The sequence below is a fragment of the Episyrphus balteatus genome, chromosome 2, assembly GCF_945859705.1.
Source record: "Episyrphus balteatus chromosome 2, idEpiBalt1.1, whole genome shotgun sequence".
NCBI lineage: Eukaryota > Metazoa > Arthropoda > Insecta > Diptera > Syrphidae > Episyrphus > Episyrphus balteatus.
The window spans coordinates 24,365,190-24,387,574 of NC_079135.1; the positions used below are offsets into that span (position 1 = coordinate 24,365,190).

Consider the following 22,385-nt stretch of genomic DNA (forward strand, 5'->3'; position numbering starts at 1 on the left):
TGTTAGTTTTTTCAACATTAAATCAAAGTTGAACATATAACATTTTACGTTGCGGTTTTTCACTCAGTGAACGATGATAGAAAAATCCTAAAAAGGTGGTTTTCGTCATGCCATGCATTGGTTTTGTCTGTACTACAATTACACTGACTGAATTTTATTTTATTTTGACATGATAATTGAAAAACGCCTGTTGCGATGTGGTGTATATTGCAAGTTCATCTTAATGTTAAGACCCCTGCTTTACAGACGACCAAATTTCTTTTTTTCTCGGTTAGAACAAAATTTTTGAAATTGAAATTTTCTCGAAAACATATCCAAAATCTACAGCGCTTATAATCTACAAGTTAACTAATATATAAGTGCTTTGAACTGCAAGAGCATTTTTATTTTAAACAATGCATCATATTTTAAATATGATTTTCGTGTTGTATCCGTTGAAATGTATACGAGCAATAAAACGACACTTGGTGTTTTCTAGGTTTTTATTAGAAAATTCGTAAATGCTTATTAGACTTTGATCCTGAATTTTCAAGAGAAATATTGCAAAAAGTCATTTAATCGAGATACTTAATCGATGTTATTCGGTTCAGCATTGAAAACTAATTTTTAAATCATGCCTCAAACCGCTATATATGGTAGCTTTTCATAAAGATAGTTTTATATTTTCAAATATTCCAAATTCAATCAATAACCTTGAATTTGTTTTCCAACACAACAAACAAACAGTGAAAGTATAAAACTAGCTTATAACATAATAAATCTAATTTTTGAATGATGTTAAAAACATCATTCAAAAATTCTGTTTCCGATTTTATTTACCGCAAAGTTATTTTTTGTTTGTTTCAAAGTCAATGGACTTTTCTTTATAATAACCTACCCACTATAGTTAAAAGCTACCTATTAGAAAAAAAAAAACTATTTCCAAAACACCATGTTAATGATTTTCAATTTAGTACCAAAAAAAAAAAAAAAAAACACAAATAAAAAAACTAAAATTCTAAAAAAAAAACACATTTTCCTTCAAATAAAATTGACTAATGCTTTTAGAAAAAATAAACAAAATTTTCAAAGTTCTACCAAAAATACTTGCTGCTAAAAAAATGCGAAAAAAAGATCGAAGGAAAAAATAAAAAAAAAATGAACACATGTTTTTATTTATGAGACACACAAAAAAAAACGATCATTACGCCAATATTCTAACATTAAGGGAGGTCTTAATAATTTCAAAATCTTTTCTTAATTTCCAAAATAAAATCTATCTTTCTTCTCCAAATTCAATATTTAAACAGATATTACCCAGTTCACACGCAAAATACACTGCCGCTCATCTGAATAGGTTCACATTTTATTTCATCTTACTTTTAGCCTGTCTTGGTATTTATTGCAATGGGACATCTTTGTTATGTATGTAACGAGAGAACGTTTTTATGCGCTTAGTTTAGGAGAAAAAAATTGTCTTAGGGCCTACCGTTCTTCTCACACGGTAGCTAGACCAAATCTATTCATAAAAACAAGCATATTTTTTGGCTCATCTGAATAGGTTCAAAAGCAAAAATGTTAATAAATAATGAGTTGCATGGGTCAGTTGGACTACAAATTGTGTCTGTCAATAAATCTGATTGTGTTTAACCTGTAAGGACAAAAACGGGCCGGGAAAAATCTTTAAGCACGGAATAAATGGGGAAAAAAAAATAAATCTTTGAATTAGGCCGAAATCAACGATGCATTGGGACGAAAACAAACCACAAGTTAAAATTTAGTATGCAGTTATTTGCGCAACATCAAAGGGTATAGAAACAACATTAAAAGTTGAAGTTGCTCAGCCACAACATGGGCCGATAGATGTGCAATGATCAGAACAGCATGACTTCGCGCTAAAAATTAAGCTGAAAACCGGTATGAAATGCAGTTTAACGACGACAAAACGGGTTGTCAGCAGTGGTAAACATTTGAGAAGAACAAAACTTCGCAAAAATTACCACTTTACAAACCACGAAAAGAAACTCGCCTCCAATATTAAAATCAAAATGTGTTTAAAATTGCAGATCGAAAGTTTTTTAGAAGGAAATAGCTTCGGACTTAATAACACTGCCTTCACAGTTATGAAGACACCTTAAAATAATGCTTCTCTCTACGAAGGTCATAAAAATAGGAATTTAGCCCTCCAGGGCCCACTTAATTCATTTTTTTCCTTTGAAAAATCACCGGTTGCAAATCCGACTTTCACGACAGGTGTTTATTTTTTTAATTGTAGGCGAGTTTCATTTCGTGGTTTGTAAAGTGGAAATTTTTACGAAGTTTTGTTTTTCTCAAATGTTTACCACTGCTGACAACCCGTTTTGCCGTCGTTAAACTGCATTTCATACCGGTTTTCAGCTTAATTTTTAGCGCGAAGTCATGCTGTTCTGATCATTGCACATCTATCGGCCCATGTTGTGGCTGAGCAACTTCAACTTTTAATGTTGTTTCTATACCCTTTGATGTTGCGCAAATAACTGCATACTAAATTTTAACTTGTGGTTTGTTTTCGTCCCAATGCATCGTTGATTTCGGCCTAATTCAAAGATTTATTTTTTTTTCCCCATTTATTCCGTGCTTAAAGATTTTTCCCGGCCCGTTTTTGTCCTTACAGGTTAAACACAATCAGATTTATTGACAGACACAATTTGTAGTCCAACTGACCCATGCAACTCATTATTTATTAACATTTTTGCTTTTGAACCTATTCAGATGAGCCAAAAAATATGCTTGTTTTTATGAATAGATTTGGTCTAGCTACCGTGTGAGAAGAACGGTAGGCCCTAAGACAATTTTTTTTCTCCTAAACTAAGCGCATAAAAACGTTCTCTCGTTACATACATAACAAAGATGTCCCATTGCAATAAATACCAAGACAGGCTAAAAGTAAGATGAACTAAAATGTGAACCTATTCAGATGAGCGGCAGTGTACAAACAAAATATAAAATGATCGATTGTTTTGTATAGAAAAATGCTGCTGCCGCTGTTCGTTCGTTTGCATAGCGATCATCCGCATAGTTTGGCGCTGTGTTCGCGCTTGTGGCATTATTTCTCTGCTGCCCGCAGTTTTGTGGCATTTGATGACTTTTTTGTTGTTGTTGTTTTGAATCGCTTGCGCTCCTAATACTACTGCTTTCAGTGCTTCTGTAAATATCTCCCAGCTGTATCGGCACACCATACTTTCTATAATAGTATACAGCGAGTCAGGAAAGAGACACACAACAGAACACTTTTATATTCGGTTTTTTTGGGTCTCTAAAAGCCGGTACGGGCAAAGGCATTATGCACATTTAGCCGAAGTGATCAGTTCGTCTTTGATTCAGTCGTAGCTCGTAGATCAAAATTAACTATATAAAACGGAACTAGAAATTGTATCTATGTACCTATCTATAATTTTTTAAGTAAACATTGTTTTTTTTTTTTTTTTTTAATAGAATTGTGTATAGATACTTTGATAGTAAACTTTGAATTATTTTTGGAGAAGATATACTTTAATTTCGGTTTGATGAGTTATGTCGGGGGGTTGGCGCATCTTGGGGGTGTGACTGGAAATCTACAAATTGTTTAGTGATTTTTTTTGGTTTTATTTTTCTTTCGTATTTTCAAAAATTTGGAAAAAATATATATTTTTTGAATAAAATTTGAAAAAAATAAATCAACAAAAATTATCTTGTAAATAGAAAATTCTGAATTTATAATCTCACAAAAAAGTGCAGTGGTGATGATTTTTTAGAAGACAAAGAAAAAAAAGGAAAGAAAATAGTGTGATTTTTTTTTTCAAGCTTTTTTGAAAACTCAAAGAAGCCTTTGGCTTGATAACTTTTTCGCTTGGAGTGGTGTTTTTTTTTTTTTTTTTTTTTTTGAAAAAAAATAATTTCTTCTTCTCAGAACGGATTAATTTTGAATGAGCCCAATGAGTGGATTACGCCATCAACTTAAGGTAAGTTTTTGTTTATTTTTTTTGTTCTATATTTGAAATGTGCTACACAACATACCTACCCTTTTTTTTAAGGCTTCAACAAAGCAAACAAAAATTATGACCTCAATAAGGTTTTATTTTTTTTATTAAATAATTTTCGTCACACAATAATATTCGACGTCAATAATTTATTTTTTTCTTCTTTGCTTTTTTATTGTTGATTGTTGTTATTATTTTGTTGTGAATGATTAACCCTGAATGCGTACGCGGAGTGCATATATGTAGTTAATAAGGGAATAAAGCAAATTGAAAATGATGATGGTGTACTAAGGGCATTTTGTAGAGAGACATAGATGTTTTGTGTATCAACTTATTTATGGCTTCCGGAAGGAGAGTCACGTATGTAAATATTGTATACAAACAAAGATAATCTTTGACAGGTTGAAGAGCAAATAAATATAAATTTTATACATATTGTTTTGAATAGAACATAATGTATATTATTAAATTCAATATAGAGAAAATAAAAAGCTTTTACTTTTTAAGTTATTGTTTTTTTTTTATAAACATTTATGATCTTAAAATTATAGAGTTGAGTTAAAATATGAGTTTCATGTTTATAAATGTCAATGTTCATTATTTGACACTTGAAAAAATTAATTGGTTTGGTTACCTATACCAATCTCTTTTTCGCATTTTACGCAAAACTTCGTGAAAGAAACCATTTTTCATATTAAAATAGAAACATACAGCAGTTTTGTATTTTAATATAAACCTTTCCTTAAACATTTTAGTACTCTGACAGCTTCAAAACTTTTAAATACGGCTTAAATTTTGATTCTCAAATGACCAATGCTCAAAGAATTTTGAATTTTTTTTCTGCGGATGAAAATTTTCAAAAAGAGGCACTTGGCAGTATTTGGTAATATGTAGGTAAATAATTTCTAATGGCTTTAGTTTCGTTATAGACCAGTGCCGATGCCTTCAAAAACATTAAAAAGTACAAAAAAATCATAGTAGGATGAAACCCATTGGAAAAGGAGGTGAATATGATAAAAATGAAAGGAAAAATATATTACGGGTAAACCAAGTTCGGGAAGTGGGTGGGTTGAGTTTTTAATGGTAAAAAATGGTATATCTCGATTTCCGGCAAAACTACAAATCCTATAGAATAGAGTTGTATGGCAAAGTTGTAGGTAATAAAAAGATCTACAACTTTTGTATCAGCAATTTTTTCACATAACCTCAAAATTTATGTGAAAAACTCAAAAAACCGAGTTTTTGGTTTTTTATTTTTATCTTTTTCAAAAACAAAAATTTTTCTACGAAATTTAGTGAAAACTTACCTTATTATGTCCCAAATACACTGTAATTTATTTGATTTAAAATACTAATTTGTTTACCTTATTTTGATTTAATACCGAAAAAACACCCTAATTTTCAATCGAAAATTTACGTGTCAAAATATCAGCTTTTTTCAAAAAGTCGGTGGGCATTTCGTTCGTTAAAATGTCTATTTTCTTCTTCTTCTTCTTCTTCTTCCTTTTTCTCGGCGCTGTTATGATCTCGATGTCGAGGGGATCATAACTTTCCCACGTTACTGCTTCACACTAGTGATCCGCCTGTGGGGTTCGCCGGGTTGACCTCAGAAATCGGCGGCAAGCCTCCCGGTTTTGTATTGTTCCGTTTCTCAGGCCAACTGAATGCTGGTGTTTTTGCATTTGCTTGTACCAGGAGTTTTTAGGCCTACCTTTCTTTTTATTTCGTTTTTTTATTTTTTATTTTTTTATTTCGTCTATTTTCTGATGGTGTAAAAAAAAATTTACATTAGTATACTATAGAACATGTTCTAGTAAAATTCAAAAAATGAAAAAGCTTGAATTCGAAAAAAAATTTGTATCATTGTTTACAATTTTGGCCTATTTATTCAAATTTACACTTTAATTACTCAAAAAACATAAGATTTCATGTAACATTGATAAATCTTACGTTTTTTGAGTAATTAAAGAGTAAATTTGAATAAATAGGCCAAAATTGTAAACAATGATACAATAATATTTTTTCGAATTCAAGCTTTTTTCATTTTTTGAATTTTACAACATTTTAATCTGGCAACTTCTTTGGTTTTTTTTTGCAGAACAAGATGTAATTAGTTATTTCTTAAATATCAATGAAAATTCATTTTTTTCTAGGAAAGATTTTTACTTGAGAATTTTTTATTCTTTTCCAAGGTTTCCATCGTATTGTTGAAAGTAATAAGACAACGAAGAAAATATCTTAGTTCTTGCAGTACCTACTCGTACATATGGTCAGTGCTGCCATTTCGAAATTTAAAAAAACATGATAAAAAACATGATTTCAGTTCAAAAAACATGATTTATAAAAAAAAGCAAAATTTGAAAGAAAATGAACAACCACATCGTGACTAGGGGGGAATAAAACAAATTATTTCGAGTTCATTTTAGAAAATAGTAAAAAGTATCAGAAGTATAACTACACAGCGTACTTTTTGCAAAGATTTCTCTTTTTCCTTTTATAATAAAAAAAAACTTAATATTGGATTTATTGACGAAAATATGTTTTTAAAGTTCCATGAAGAATTTTAAGTTTTCATAAAAAAAATGTAAATGTTGCAGCACTTTTAAGAATTATGTTCACAAAATTTACGTTTTATTTTGTGTCATTCGTTTAAATACACTTTGAAAAACGATTTTATGCAAAAAGCCAAATAATAAATAGTTAAAATTTTTCACCGATTTAACAATGTATGTTCCTAAATATGCTCAATTATGTATTGAACCTCAGGTCCCCAAATCGCGAATCAAAGACAGAAAAATGGTGAATAGTTCAATTTTAAATATACACGAACTACAAACATTTAATTAAAATTGATGAAATACGAGTAAATAAAGAAAATAAAACTTCTTGAATAACTCTTTATCCAACTTGTTTGTTCTTAAAAGAAGTTAATTATGAAAGGAAAGCTTAAACTATTTAAATAACAGAAGTTAATGTCGACAGAAGTTATTGGTGCATATTTAAATAATGACAAAAAAACTTCGGCAACTTCTTCAACTGTTATACGGATTCCTCTTCAGTAGACAATGCTAATAGTAAACTTGATTCAAGTGGTAAAATATGTATATTTTTGCTGTTTTTGATATTATCTACCAGGAACTCATATAGCTTCATTTAAGAAAACAAAGCCAGTTCTTAATGCTTGAGGTCCAAGAATAACAGAAAGGGTCTCCTAGCTGTACCGACTTTTTTAACAATGTCCTTTACCTTATCACGTAATAACTGTTTGTGGCCGAAGTTTTTGTTCAGATTCCATATCCATAAAAACACTGGTCTGCAAAATTTAACTTTTTTTTTCTCCTTCAAATAATTTTTTAATATTATGAAAGATTAGACTTTCCTGAATCTAAATCTGGCTTCAGAAAAATTCTATTTTTGTAAAAATGATTTTTGAAAAATGTGGGTAATTGCTAAAAAATCAACCTTTTAGATTTATTTGAACTCGTGCAAAATTAAAACTATTTGTAGCATTGAGCTCAAATTTGGAGGACTTATTCCTCGTAATATGGCCTATCGATTGACACAAATATGTCCTTTAACATTAATGTTTACTCATATTTTAAAATACTGACTTATAAAAAAAGCAGAAATATCGAAATCCTTTACTTTTTAGTAAATCCAACATGAACAAAAACACCTTAATTAAGAACAATGTAAAAAATCAACGCCCACTTTTCTTATAGTTTTTGATCTGCTGAGTTAGAATCCGAAGTCAAAAATCACGTCAGGATTTTAAGATATTCGCATTAAAGTATCACAAAATCAAGTTTTTTCTTAGAAAATCTCAATAAAAACTACTATATTTCACAAACCAGAGCTGACCGAAATTTTTTGAGTTCGGATTCAAAATCAGCACACTAAAGTCCATTAGAAAAGTATATTTTTGTTCTAGGGAGAAAGATATATTAATTTTTAGAGATCAGTTTTTTTTATGATAAGATATGCCAAACCTACTAAACTTACTTAAATTAAGATATCTCGGAGAAGAAAAGAGATATTGGGAAGATTGAAACTGAATTTGAAAGAAAAAATAAGTTCTTTTATAAACCGTAACAATTTTAATTTAAAAATATTACATTATGCCAAAATATTTCTTCGAAAACAGCAAAAAAATGGGTTTTTAAGATTTTCTAACGGGAAAATCTAAAAAACGTGACGTGCTAGATCAATTCTGACTTCGGATTCGGAATTAATATACAAAAATCCTTTAGAAAAGTATAGTTTTATTTAAAGAAGGATTTCCTTGCAGACCAGTGAAATCAAACGATTTGTTTAAAAATTCCGATGAAAATCATTGTAAGACCTTCCAGTATTCTTCAGAACAATTAAAACTCTGAATTGTTGATGGGGTTTCCTATAAGTACATAGGACACACGGCAATTAAAAAATCAAATTGAATATTGGATGTTTGCAGTTCAAAAATTATATATTTCAACTTGGATTGTAAGTTAATTTTCGAAGCTGGTTACTAAGAACTAACATTTTTGAATATATAATGATTCAGAGCAGCTTCTTGTCATGATTTTACCCGTGTAAACTTCCTATAAAACTCTAAAGAGCCAAAAAGACTTTACTGCGCACTTTAAAGAAGTACACTTTAATACTCCGATAAATTAATAAAGAAAAAATATGTGTTTATGTCAGGCAAGCTGCATTTTACTTCTTTTGGGCTTGAAATATTTAAACCCACCGTAAAAATGTTTGATTGCAGTAAAAATACCTGTTTAGTTTATCCAGAAAATAAGAATTTCTGACATAATGTACTTGTACAATTTTATTGATATATATTATCAATATCTATCATCTTATTGACATTAATTCAATATCTTTACTTTAGCTACATTAACTAATTAAGTCTGATTTCATCAACTTATTTCATTACACCAAGATTGAAATTGAAGCATAAAGCATAAGATAAGAAAGATAAGAAACACAAAATTGTGTTATGAATTACAATGAACTTATAACAATGATGATGAAAAATATTTTTTTCCAATCAAAATATCAATTCCAATAAAGGTATTAAATCGCTTATTTGGATTTTTCTTTTCGAGGGGGAAGAATACCAATTGAAAAGATAAGTCACAAATAAAAAATGACGATATCATTTAATAAATTATTTAACTAGCACAGCACGTAGCTGTTATGTTATGAATTGAAAATGATCCGGAACTATACATTTAAAGATAATAATTATGGTATTTATAAAGCTTAAAGGTACATATATTTAAGTCAATTTTGTTTGAAAATAATAAAAAAAATTGTGTTGGTAGCGTATTAAATTGAGGATGTACATTGTTCACCAGAAAAAAAAAACTTAATTCTGTTTAACCTTCTTAGTAAAGGCTAGACAATTCATACATTGTAATAGACCGACATTGAATGAATTAATCTATTTCTTTACTTGTAGGGCATATCAAACCAATAGAAAACTTTTGAGGAATTTTACAAGAATCGGTTGTTCTCTTTGTGATGTGACCAATAATATTGTTACACACACAGATACATAATTTGATCTCCGTGAACTGCGACCTCAAAATGTTTGATCCAAACTTGTCTAGTTACTTTGTCTATGTTTGTCCAGTTTCCACCCAATTTTTTCATTTGTCCACCCTTTAAAACAATTTTGGAGCAATTTTTTTTTATAGGAAGTCTAAAAAAGAGCCAAATTTTGAGATAGACGTATAAAACCAACTGCAATCGTTTGTTCTATGTACTTATCAAATATTATCGTTTAAAAAAAAACAAATTTTGCAGTGAGAAAAAAAGTTGAAATTCCCATAAAATCCCCAAATATCAACTCTTTTCAACGAAATTTTAATTTTTGAAAAAAAAAAAAAATATAATTTTTGGGAATTTTAGGGGACCTTGAATTTTTTAGTACAAATTTTTTTTTGAATATCTTCTAAACGGAGGGTGAACAAACGACGATTTTTGGTATACATAAAGAAAAAAATGATTTTTGGGGATTTTCAATTTTTCAGTGCCAAATTTATTTTTGAATATCATAGAGTGGAAAATTATAAAATTTAATATGTATATATGTAAAATTCAAGGTGGACAAACTATTGCAGTTAGTTTTATACGTCTTTCCCAAAATTTGAGCGTTTTAGACGTTTTTCATTTTTCAGACTTCCCATAAAAAAAAAAGAATTTGCTCTAAAATTTTGTTTTAAGGATGGACAAACGAACATTTTTGGAGGACAACAATGGACAAACATTTTTATTTCTAAAAATAATATGCTATCAAGTTATTTAGAAACCAAAGATTTTGTATGAAAGTTTCGAAATGAAAAAACAAATCGATTTAAAAAATGAGCGTTTTGGTTAGTATGATGTACCGTCACGCCAGAAGTTCTGGGTTCAAATCCAGCCAAAACGAATGGTTGAAAGTCAGTAGTTCCTATTTCCTTGGGGTCATCGCGTACTTTTTTTAGGAGCTAATTTTAAAGTAGCATAGAAAATTATCTTCAAAATTAAGCTGCGTAACTCTTTAAAGGTAAAATCTTATTTTTTAAAATTCAAAGTAAACTATAAATGAAAATATTTTAATTTTTAATAAATAGTTATCATTAAAATTGTCTTGACATTAGAAACGAGAATTTGTCGAATGATCTAAAAATATTTTGCGTAACATTTATATCTCAATATTTGGACCTTGAAGTTTGAATGAAAAATTATTTGACCCCTCCTCGACGAAAAAAACAACAAACAATGTAGTTTGTTGACAAAAATGTCATCTTCACCTTTTGGGTTAATAATTCAGTTTAAGAGACGTCTTAATTTATTTGTTTTTCATTTCAACATACTGTGAATATTTTTTCCCACTTATACATACCTTTTGCATGTATTTCTGCCTATTAACAAAATATTTTGCCAACATTATTTTATTCTAAGAAAAACTGCCACACTGTGAGTTATTTTCGATCGCAAAAAGAAAGAAAAAAAAACATAAAAACATTTCATTCGCCACCAACTGCCACCCGCCATCGAATACGGCGGGCGTCCGTCCGTCCGTGTCGCTTGGTCGTCGTCATTTGCATAAACTTTTGACATTAACAATCGAAACATCAGTTTTTTTTTTATATATTTTCATTTTGGTGCACTTTGAAGGAAAAGCAAAACAATCGATTTATTTTTGGCGTGATTTTTATTTACCGTGAAAAAAAATCTCTCCGACACGCGAGAGAGTGAGATCTATTTGCTTTTATATGACTTTTTGACTTTTTTTTTTAATTCGTTTTTTTTTTTCTTCTATACATAATCTGTATAATGTTTTGCTAAATATTTGTTTTTGTTAAAAATACATTTTTTTTTGTTTTGATATAAAATAAATGCGCGTTGGCTAAGAACAATGTAAACAAACTTTTTTTTTTCTTCTTAAAAATTTGTTAATTTGCAAAATGATTGTCATTAATGGCGAGTATTGCAAGAAATTCTTTTACACGAATTGAACAAAATTTTTTGTTAAATGCCAAATGGTTATGATGAATTTTTGGGGAAATAATAAATAAAACAGATAAATTTTTTGAAGCCATCAATATCAAAAATAATTTTTTTCAAACTAAAAGTCGGACTTATTTTTCTGACTTCGCCTTGCCTAAAAATTTTAATCGTATAAACTTGCGATCCCATTCATAAATTTTTATTAAATTAACAAAAGACTATAGTAATTTTGTATAATACACATACACATACATTTAGTAATCAACACCTTTCTATCATTAAAAAGTCTTGTGTTTATAAAATTTCATGATTAACCCATTAATTTTATTACTAATTGTCAAAAATTAAGAACGTGTGTTTTATTTATTCAAATTATAATGTATTTTTTTGACACCTATCAAAAAAAGTAAAATAAAAAACTTCAAAAGATTTGGTTAACACATTTGATGTGCAAATTAATTTATTTGCAAATACTTTCGTTTGTGCGCTTTGTTTGTAATTATTTATAAATCTTTGAGTTATTTTTGTTTAATAATATTTCAAATATTAATAATTTTGATTTTATGGGATCATTGGAGTGTAAAAAAAAAGTATTTTTTTAAAATATGTTAAGTATCTTACGAGTGTTTTAAAATGTAGTTATATATATAATGGTAATGGTTTTAAACAATTTAATTTAACTGAAACGGCTTCGTTGATTTTAACACATTTTGTTTTTAACACACCGAAAAAAGCTCTTGGTTGGTGCTTGGTAGCTAAATAAAAAAATCATTAATTTTGTGATAAAAGCTAGCTCGAATCAAAAGGACACTAGGAATTTTTTTATAGGTAAAAAAGTTACTTTGAAAATAGTACCAAGATGCCATTATGAAAAATATATGATTTAATTACATTACAATAAAGAATAAAACGAATGGAAAATTTCCTTTTACAAAATTCTGGCGTCAAAATACTGATTCCAAATTCTGCTTTTTGAAGTGAACACTTCTTTAGTATCGAAGTGATTTGAAACAAGATGAAACGAAAACGCGACACGACTTCAACTTGTTATAACTTTTTTGTTTTAAAAGATAGATGAATGAAATTTATACTGTAGATAGATAATTGAATAAGTTATAATTGTACAAAATTTCAATTAATTTCATATTCAAAATTCGGAGATAACGGTAAAAAGATGTTCTTTTCCAACACACCTTATATCTTTTGATCTAGTGCACATACAAATTTGATTTAACTTTAAAACGATAACATAACCTTACGTGCTCTACAAGTTACACAATCTTAAATTGAAAAAAAAAAATTAAAAATACCTCTGTTGGCGATGACCAGCTACCAGTGTAGGAAGTACCGTAATCTCAGTCTGGAAATTCGACATGGTTGACTTTAAAAAATTCTAACTTCTCTTGTAGACATCTTTGAAATAAGAATAAATATACATCATCAAGGTGAAACAATAAGCTTTCACATGGTATACAATTTTGTATAGGTTGTCAAACAAAAAAATTGATTTAATAGCATGAGAACATAAAAATAAATGTTTTTTTTTTGCTTTTTGGATGAAATTTCATCGAGTTTAAAAAATTCTAGCTCTTTTTGTAGATGTCTCATACACCTGATGGATATATATATTTTGAGCTAAGACAATAAGCTTTCAGATGATATAAAATTTATATAGGTTGTGATATAAAAAAACATTAATTTGAAGGTGATAGAATAAAAATAGGTAGATTTTTTCTATTTTTTTTTTTTTGCAAGAAAAATGATTTTTTAAGGTTTCACTTCTACCACGTTTGAATTGCACACTTGTTTTTTTTTTGAATTAGGTATGTTTTTCTAAATTCTGTTTTATAAAATTCTGCAAAAAAAAATAAAAAAAAATATTTCAAAAATTTAAAAAATCGCTTTTTAATATTTTCAAAACCTTTTTTGTTTTTTGCTCATTATATTTACAGAATAGCAAAATATGACGTTTTAGTAACTTTTCTATTCCTTGTTAAATTCTTTTACTTTTTTGATTACTTCTTATATTTTCAATTTTTCGAATATTCATTTTTATTTGATAAATTAATTAATTTAAAAATATGTACATATTAAGAAAAATGTTTTAATGCTAAATATTTTTCAAGAATAATTAAAAACTTATTTATGTATAAATCAAAAGTTGAACTAGATTACTGAGGTTTTATTTTTTGTATGAAAAAGAAAACAAAAGAGATTATTTATTTTTGTTCAAATATTATGCTGTGAATTTTGAAAGACAGATTATTCGTTTTAAAAGCTATATTTTGAAGTCAGAATTATGATCCCATTTTTTTTTCAATTCAAATTCAAAGAGTTTAGTTTTTTTATAATTCAATTTTCGTACTTTTTGTTTTGAAATACAAAAATATATTTGCATTAAAAAATTTGGATTTTTGAAAACGGGCGAATACATTTTTGGAAACTTTGATAAATATTTTTTGGGAGATGATATTTTTACCTCGTATCTTCGTACTTCTAATTCGATCAAGCTTTGCACAAGGGGCGTACAGATATTAAGAGTGTAGAAATGTCATTTTGAAATATGTTTATGATTTTATTGTAACTAACTTGCTAATAACAAACTTGAAGTTTTTTTTGTGTACCACCTTTCTTTCAACTTAAAAAAATAAAATAGAAAAAATCTCTTTTTTCCAGCACCTACATTGGGCTTACTAAAGTTATATTTTTGCACTTTAGCTTCCAAATGCCACTACTAGAAACGGGAAAACTTATTGTACATTTATGAGCACCTCATGCATAAAGTTAAAATTCCTTTGATCGTTTAAAAATACAACAAATACATACATAAATTGTTTCGAGCTAAAGTCGCCAATAAAAATTGAAAATCTGTCAAATTGCATATGAATTTTAAAATTTCCGATTTTAAATGGCGACTTAATAGAGTGTGAATAAATTGGGCCTCAGTCAATAATGTTCTTAATGTGTTTGATTTCGTTATAAAAAAATTAAATAAAATATTAACAAAGACTTTCAGTGTCATCAACCACAAAACAATTAAAAAAACTCCAAAAAAGCCAATAACTCAATAACTCCACTCAACAATAAAATTTCATTTTTAATGTTTTTGCAATTATGATAAACATTTTAACATTTTAATTGCATCACAATAACAACAATTAATTTAATATTCTTATTTCGAAAAAGATTATTTGATTTCGTCTGAATTGTTTTTGTAATTTTATTCAACGTCTGCTCTGAGACTTCACATTTAGTACATGAGAAAAAAAAATATTATATTTTTTGTCAAAAATATTTTGAATGTCTTCTCCTACATTTAATTCATAAATGGGGAATTTCGTTCTACATAGGGAAAGGTAAAGAAATTCCAATTTTTTGTTCTTGTTTTTTTTTTTTTTTTCAAAACCAACCTTTTCGGAGGCAATACCTCTTGCAACAAGTTTACAAGCCTTCAGAGTATCACTTTCATAAATAACTGCATCTCATCTTATCTGTTCGGACTCAGCAGAAAATTGTATGCCACCTCCATTCTTTTAAACAAATTACAAAGCTTGCCACACATAAAGTTTGTATACAGGGTGTCCCACGGTCACCGCCCCAAATGAAAACCATGAATTCCTGAGGTCATTTTAAGTCGAAAAACTTAAGAGGTAATTTTCTCGTTTTCGTCCCGTTTTCGAGTTACCACGGTTTTTATGATTTTTGCTCTCTTGTCCTTTAACTGGCCTTATCTTTGCCAAACTACGTTTAATTCGAAATATTTTTTTTACAACCAATCAAGAATTTATTACAGTTTTAGTTTGTCTCAAAACCTTTTTTTCTGCGGACAACCGTTTCTCCACAATTTTGCATCAAACTCGATTTTCTTCGTTTTTTAAGTTGTTTTTACACTTTCATATCATTTTAGTCAAAAAACACGTTAATGAGTATTAATTTTGTGTGCTTTTTATTAAAGCCCAGTTTATTTTCATAAAAAAAGTAAGTTTTATTTCATAAAAAAGGCTACTGAAAGTAATTTAAAAAAAATAAACAAACTGAGTGAATTCAAAAAAAAAATAATTTTTAAATAAAAAATTAATTTAAATGAATTAAAAACTTTTTCTGAGCTATGGTGGTTAAGAAAAGAACAAATAGATAAAGCTCAGAAAAAGTTTTAATTCATTTAAATTAATTTTTTATTTAAAAATTATTTTTTTTTGAATTCACTCAGTTTGTTTATTTTTTTTAAATTACTTTCAGTAGCCTTTTTTATGAAATAAAACTTTTTTTTTTATGAAAATAAACTGGGCTTTAATAAAAAGCACAAATATTAATACTCATTAACGTGTTTTTTTTACTAAAATGATATGAAAGTGTAAAAACAACTTAAAAAACGAAGAAAATTGAGTTTGATGCAAAATTGTGGAGAAACGGTTGTCCGCAGAAAAAAAGTTTTGAGACAAACTTAAACTTTAATAAATTCTTGATTGGTTGTAAAAAAAATCTTTCAAATCAAACGTAGTTTGGCAAAGATAAGGCCAGTTAAAGAACAAGAGAGCAAAAATCATAAAAACCGTGGTAACTCGAAAACGGGACGAAAACGAGAAAATTACCTCTTAAGTTTTTCGACTTAAAATGACCTCAGGAATTCATGGTTTTCATTTGGGGCGGTGACTGTGGGACACCCTGTATACACAGATTTAAAAAAATTGATCTTTCAAAAAAAAAAAAAAAAAAACACAACAAAATAGGATAATTTTTTTTTAAAATTTGCATTAATTCTTCTTAACAAGTGCTGTTTAATTTTTCATTATTTTCAGATATGTTTTAATATATTTTGTCGTCTTGAATTTTTGTAGCCAACCATTGTTGTTTTAGACCAGTGCCAATAATTTTTGGAAATAAAAAAATTATTTGCAGCATATGGGTGGTGGGAAAATTTAGGATAAATTGTATATGAAAGGGGAAAAATAAATTGCCCACAAAAAAATTGGTGGAAAGGGGGTGGGTTGGCGAAAAAGTGGGGTGGGTGTCAAAAATCATGGTTTTTTTTACGATTTCTGTCAAAATTAGACGTCCTATCGAAAAAAAGTCAAATGCAAAAGTTGTAGGTAGTATAAATGTCTACAACTTTTACTCAAATAATTTTTTTCTATAACCTCAGAAATATTGAAAAAAATGCAAAAATTCGATTTTTTAATTTTTTATTTTGATCTTTTACAAAAATTGTTGGATTTTAACAAAACTTGGTTAAAAATTACTTTGTTATGTTTTCAAGGCATTCGATTTTTTCTGCCCTGTTCGATTTCACTAGTCAAAAAGTTTTTTTTATAGAAATCAAAGTATATTTTTCTAATGGTTTTTTGTACGCTGAGCTCGATTTTGAAGTCAGAAAAATTCTATCACATAACGTTTTTGACATATTACCATGCCAAAAATCAGAAAAATAGTGTTTGGGACGTTCAAAATTCAATATCTCAAAAACTTTGCACGTTAGAGCAAAGTACTTGATTCAAATTAAAAAGGTCAATGACCATTAGAAAAGTATAATTTGGTTTCTATGGAAAATTATTTCTCGCCAAAATTACTGTCATTTACGGAAAAATCAATCTTAAAAATCGTTTTTTTGTTTTTTTCAATTTTTCTCAATATTTTCTAAAACAAATGTATAGTTTTTCCACACAATCTTTAAAAACCGGTCTTAAGCTAAAAAATTGCATTCCAAACTTTTCAAAAATCAAAAATTTTTTTGGTAACTTTTTTGATTGAAAAATAAGCTATTTTTTCAAATTAAATTCGCCAAAAATCCAAAAAATAACTTTTTCCTCAAAAAACATTTTTGATAGATAGAAAACATAACAAAGTAATTTTTAATTAAGTTTTGTTGAAATCCAACAATTTTTGTAAAAGATAAAAATAAAAAATTAAAAAATCGTATTTTTGCATTTTTTCAATATTTTTGAGGTTATAGAAAAAAATTATTTGAGTAAAAGTTGTAGACATTTATTCTACCTACAACTTTTGCATTTGACTTTTTTTCGATAGGACGTCTAATTTTGACAGAAATCGTAAAAAAACCATGATTTTTGACACCCACCCCACTTTTTCGCCAACCCACCCCCTTTCCCCCAATTTTTTTGTGGGCAATTTATTTTTGCCCTTTCATATACCATTTATCCTAAATTTTCCCACCACCCTTATGCTGCTAATAACTTGTTCAACTTTTGCCTTCTGAAAACCGGATTGGCACTGGTCTATTTTTCAAGTTTCCTGTAATATTCCAAATAAGTAAAAAATACTTTTGCATAATTCCAATGTTTAATAAAAAACAAATAATTATCTATTTGCTAACAACTACTTCTTCCGATCCCACAAAAAATTAAAAATGTTCCATTAATTTATTAAAACTTACAACTCGTAAATTTCATTAATTAAAATGCTTTAAAGATCAAATGGTCGATTGTCTCTTTTCGACAAAACGATCATTTGTTAAACTGAATTAAAAAAAAAAAATACACTCCAATGTATTGCATCATCCATCATGATATGATGTTAATTGTAATTTGATTGAAGTCCATATTCCTTCTATTTTTTTCACACACTGACAATATTAAATAATAATAATCAAATTATTTTTTATCGCAGAAAAAAGAAACAATGTAGTCAATTTTGTATCTTAAAAAATGTACACAGACGTCAAAGATAAATGCGACACTAAAACATCAATTATCGCATTAAATTTAATTTTTTTAAGTGAATTTTGAAAACACAAATTGCATGCAATTTAGTTTTTCTCAGAAACTTAAAATCTCATAAACCTTAATTTAATTTGGACATGCAATCGAATTTTGCAGTTACGCAGAAAATATTTATGTAAGTTGGTAGACTTTGAGCCTAAATTTGCACTGAACTCTTCAACTCAATGTGCTTAATTTTCAATATAACGAATTGCAATGAAAAAAATAATGTTCTAAAAAACGAAGACATGCATTAAATACTTCTATGAATTATTTTTTTTTTTGTTCATTACTCAGAAATTTAAGGTTATTAGCTACGTCAACCATTTAAGCAAGATAAACGATTATGCCGGTACTTTTGTTGTGCTAAATAAATCTACATAGCTTCTGTTACCTATCTACAAATAAAATCTTCACAGAATAAACATAAAAACAAAAAAAAAATTCTAATTTTAAAAATCATTTTACATGTGTCAAGCAGTCTTTATCTTCTTTTAAAATAAGACCACAACAACAACTTATAACTTAACATTAAAGTTGTCATCACAAACGTTTATTTTCGACCGTTTTTATATCTAACATTCATCATTCTCTGCTCTGTGCAAGAGAAGAAATTATATAAAGAAAATTTACGTTTTGTTTAGATATTTTGTGAGACAAGTATCTAACAGATGTATCTTTATCTATTATGTTTATGGTATGGATGCAATACGAAATAGATATAGAAAAAAATTCTAATATTACAATAAAACAAATCACTTCTGTCTGAAAAAATCAATTTTATTTTAGTTTTATGACTTAATTGTCAAATTCATCTTATTTTGCAATATGTATTTGTATTTGGCCTGTCTGTTGTTGGCGTTAAGTAATACAAAGACGGAAATAGACTGCGACCGCGACGCATCATTCAAGAAATAACAGCCTCGAAAATAATAATAAATTATTATGGTCAGGTTGGAAGGGTTGTATTTTTTCGAATCGACTTTTGTTTGTCGAAAAGAACCATTAGGTTGCAATCCATGTGACGTGTTTTAAAAATGTGGTACCTAAATCTTATAACTGGGGTAATTTTTTTTTTAACGAAACGTATTTCTGCGGATAAGTACAAAAGCCTAAAAAATGGGTCAATTAATGTTCTTAGTACTTTGCATCTAAAGAAGAATATTTTTTTTTTTTGTAATTTACTGTCGCTGTAGGGAGAGAACTCACAAGTTACTAACATTCTTGATTAAAAAAAAACATATCCATTAAAATTTTCATTACTACAACCCAAATTTTTTTAGTTAGAGTAATGTTGGCGAGGTTGTAAAAAATAAAAACAATTATTCATGCAAATAAAAAATTTTCTGCATTAAAAACAAAAATTTATTTATTTAATTTTTTTTCTAATATTCGTCTAATTTCTTATAATTTTGACTATTTTCCCTGATAAATTAAAAAAAAAAAAATGTTTATTGCCTACAGTTTGCATTGAATTTTTTAATTGTTTAATTTTTTTTTATTTGCAATATCATCACATTTTTTTAGCTTTTAATCGAATGCTTTGAAAAAAAATTATTTTTTTATAACCCTATTGCTGATTAAATGTCTGAATCGGATTTACTTATTCTCATGGGGTTTTATTAGATTCTCATCGAGATTCTTAGCTTCTTGGTACCTATACAACGAAATTTCTAAAATCTGAGTATTCATCAGTTTATTGCTATACACGGAGAAAAAGACTACCTAAAAACAAGCGGGTTTCAGCATAATTTTTATGCCAAGATGACTTCGATCTTAAATTAAACAGAAATCCACTTAATTTAAAATGGAAATCATCTTATTTATCAATTACACTGGTTAACAATAACACTGGTCAGAAAAAATTGATCGGCTCCCGTTTTTGAAATATTACCGTTAGAAAATCCTACTTCGGACTACTTCGGACCTTATTCTTTTATATAAGGAAATTTGTTAGAACATATTTAGTAACGGTTTCTATAAGAACTGTTTTCCTTCTTTGAAGACCTGTTTAAATATTTCCGGGCAGTAGCCCGAGATATCTTCAGTTGTTTAGCATATTATATCTACCATAGAAATTATAACGTCATTATCTCCTTTATGATATATGAAGCCAAAGCCACTAACTTCATTTTAAGATATCTCGTGCAATAACAAAGATATCCGATAGATTTAAAAAGTTCTTAAAAGAGGGAAAATAGATCTTATAGAAACCGTTACTAAATATCTTCTAACAATTTTTCTTATATTAAATTTCTAACGGTAATATTTCAAAAACGGGAGCTGATCAATTTTTTCTGACTTCGGATTCGAGTTCAGCACACCGAAAACCTTCAGAAAATTATATTTTTGTTTCGGCAACAGAACCCTTGTTAACCAGTGTTATCATAAAAGTAAGTGGATTTCCACTAAACTTAAGACGGAAGTCATCTTGACAAAAAACCATGCAGAAATCCGCTTATTTAGGTGGTCTTTTTCTCTGCATTAAGTTTGTTGTTAATTTATTCCTATAGTCTTGAATTTGTTGCTCCAACTCTTCCCCTTCAAAAATAGTAAAACTTGACTTCAAGACAAATTTAAAACACAAATTAAAACCCCTACTTCCAAAAAAAATTAGTACCTAAACAGAAGTTTGGCAATTTATTACTCCAATCTTGAAATAGAAGCTTCACGTTTTGAAATTCAACTGCACTTTAACAATTTTGTCAAAATTTCTTTAAATTGACCACATTGCAAAATTGTCGCTTTTCCGAGTAAAAATAAAATTCCATCAAATAACTAAGACACGACTGCATGGCATTTAGAGCACCTAACCACTGCAGATACTCGACCATAGAAGTAGTTGTGAAGTAGTTGCTTCACAATCAAGATACAAAATTTTATCTCAATTCATAATGACGCCAAGTCTAACTTAAGACAAAATCTACTATAGCTTATTTGAAAGTTTACATATATCCTGAAAGTGACACTAAGAATGGATTGTATTTAAAACTCAGTCATCAAATAGGGTAAAAAATTAAAAAAAAAAATGAATACTGAGCTATGAATGGTTTTTTTTTTAAAACAATGCAAGATGTGACCTTTGACAAAGTGGTTACTATAGGTAGGGGAATTTTTTTTTACCGAAATTTGAGTTGTACCAATGGAAAAATTATGTGTCTTATACGGAGTTTTTTGTAAGCTCCTGATTCATAGATATATTCAGCAAGCAGGTGGCCGCGAGCACTGCTATAAGACTCCAAGCCATCTCTCAATATACCAATAACTCCATTGGTCACACAAATATTCTGAATTCATTCGGATCAATCCATAGTCACTCCGACTACACCACCCCACAGTTGGTTTTTGGCAATAATTATGAAGTCACCATCCCAAATAGATCAGAATGGGACAATGCCGAGTTTCTGAGAGATGATTCAATTCATTTCTACACAGATGGTTCTAAAACCAATGACGGAGTGGGTGGCGGGGATTACTCAGATAGACTTAATGTTAGTCTCTCCTTCCGTCTCCCTAATCACTGCAGCGTGTTCCAAGCGGAAATAATGGTGATTAAAGAAGTACTGACTTGGCTCAAAGAAAACGTGATATCTCCATCGGATATCCGCATCTTCTCTGATAGCCAGGCCGCCCTTAAATCGTTAGCTTCGGTTTCCACAAACTCCGTAACTGCCCGCGACTGTCGATCATCTCTCATAGAGATGTCACAACAGTTTAACATTCACCTCTTTTGGGTGCCGGGTCACAGAGATATTCTGGGAAACTGTGAAGCAGACGAACTCGCCAGAAATGGAACTCTAATACCAATTTTACCCAATAAGGCAAATATTGGTATACCAATCGCAACGTACAAACTCATGCTGAAGCAAGAAGCTATAGAGGCAACAAACATACGATGGTCAAACATTATAACTTGCCAAACGACCAAGCAGATCTGGCCTAGGCTAGATCCAAAACGTTCAAAAAATTTATTGTCTCTAAGTAGATTGCATATCAGCTCTGTAATAGGTGTCTTAACAGGACACTGTCTCATAGGCAGACACGCCATAAGACTTGGCGTAATCTCTAACGACTTCTGTAGAAGTTGCCTTGATGAGGAAGAAGAAGAAACAATCCAACATCTTCTCTGCTCATGTCATGCCCTTTTCAGTAGACGTAAAAAATACTTGGAAAAATATTTCTTAGAAGATACTAGTGAACTAATCAA

General features: G+C 28.8%; 1 protein-coding gene across 2 annotated transcripts in view; it reads left to right on the forward strand.

Moving 5' to 3' along the window:
* The first annotated feature begins 3,844 nt into the window (after positions 1–3,844).
* Positions 3,845–22,385, forward strand: part of LOC129910288 (calcium-binding protein E63-1) — a 123,177-nt gene continuing 104,636 nt past the window's right edge. Inside the window, exon 1 of one of the 2 annotated variants that reach the window (XM_055987616.1) lies at positions 3,845–3,959. In XM_055987616.1, coding sequence (XP_055843591.1) covers positions 3,924–3,959 — 36 coding nt within the window. In that variant the 5' untranslated portion in view covers positions 3,845–3,923. Of the gene's footprint in view, positions 3,960–8,885; positions 8,890–22,385 lie in introns of those variants that run through there. The other variant, XM_055987617.1, reaches the window with a different exon arrangement.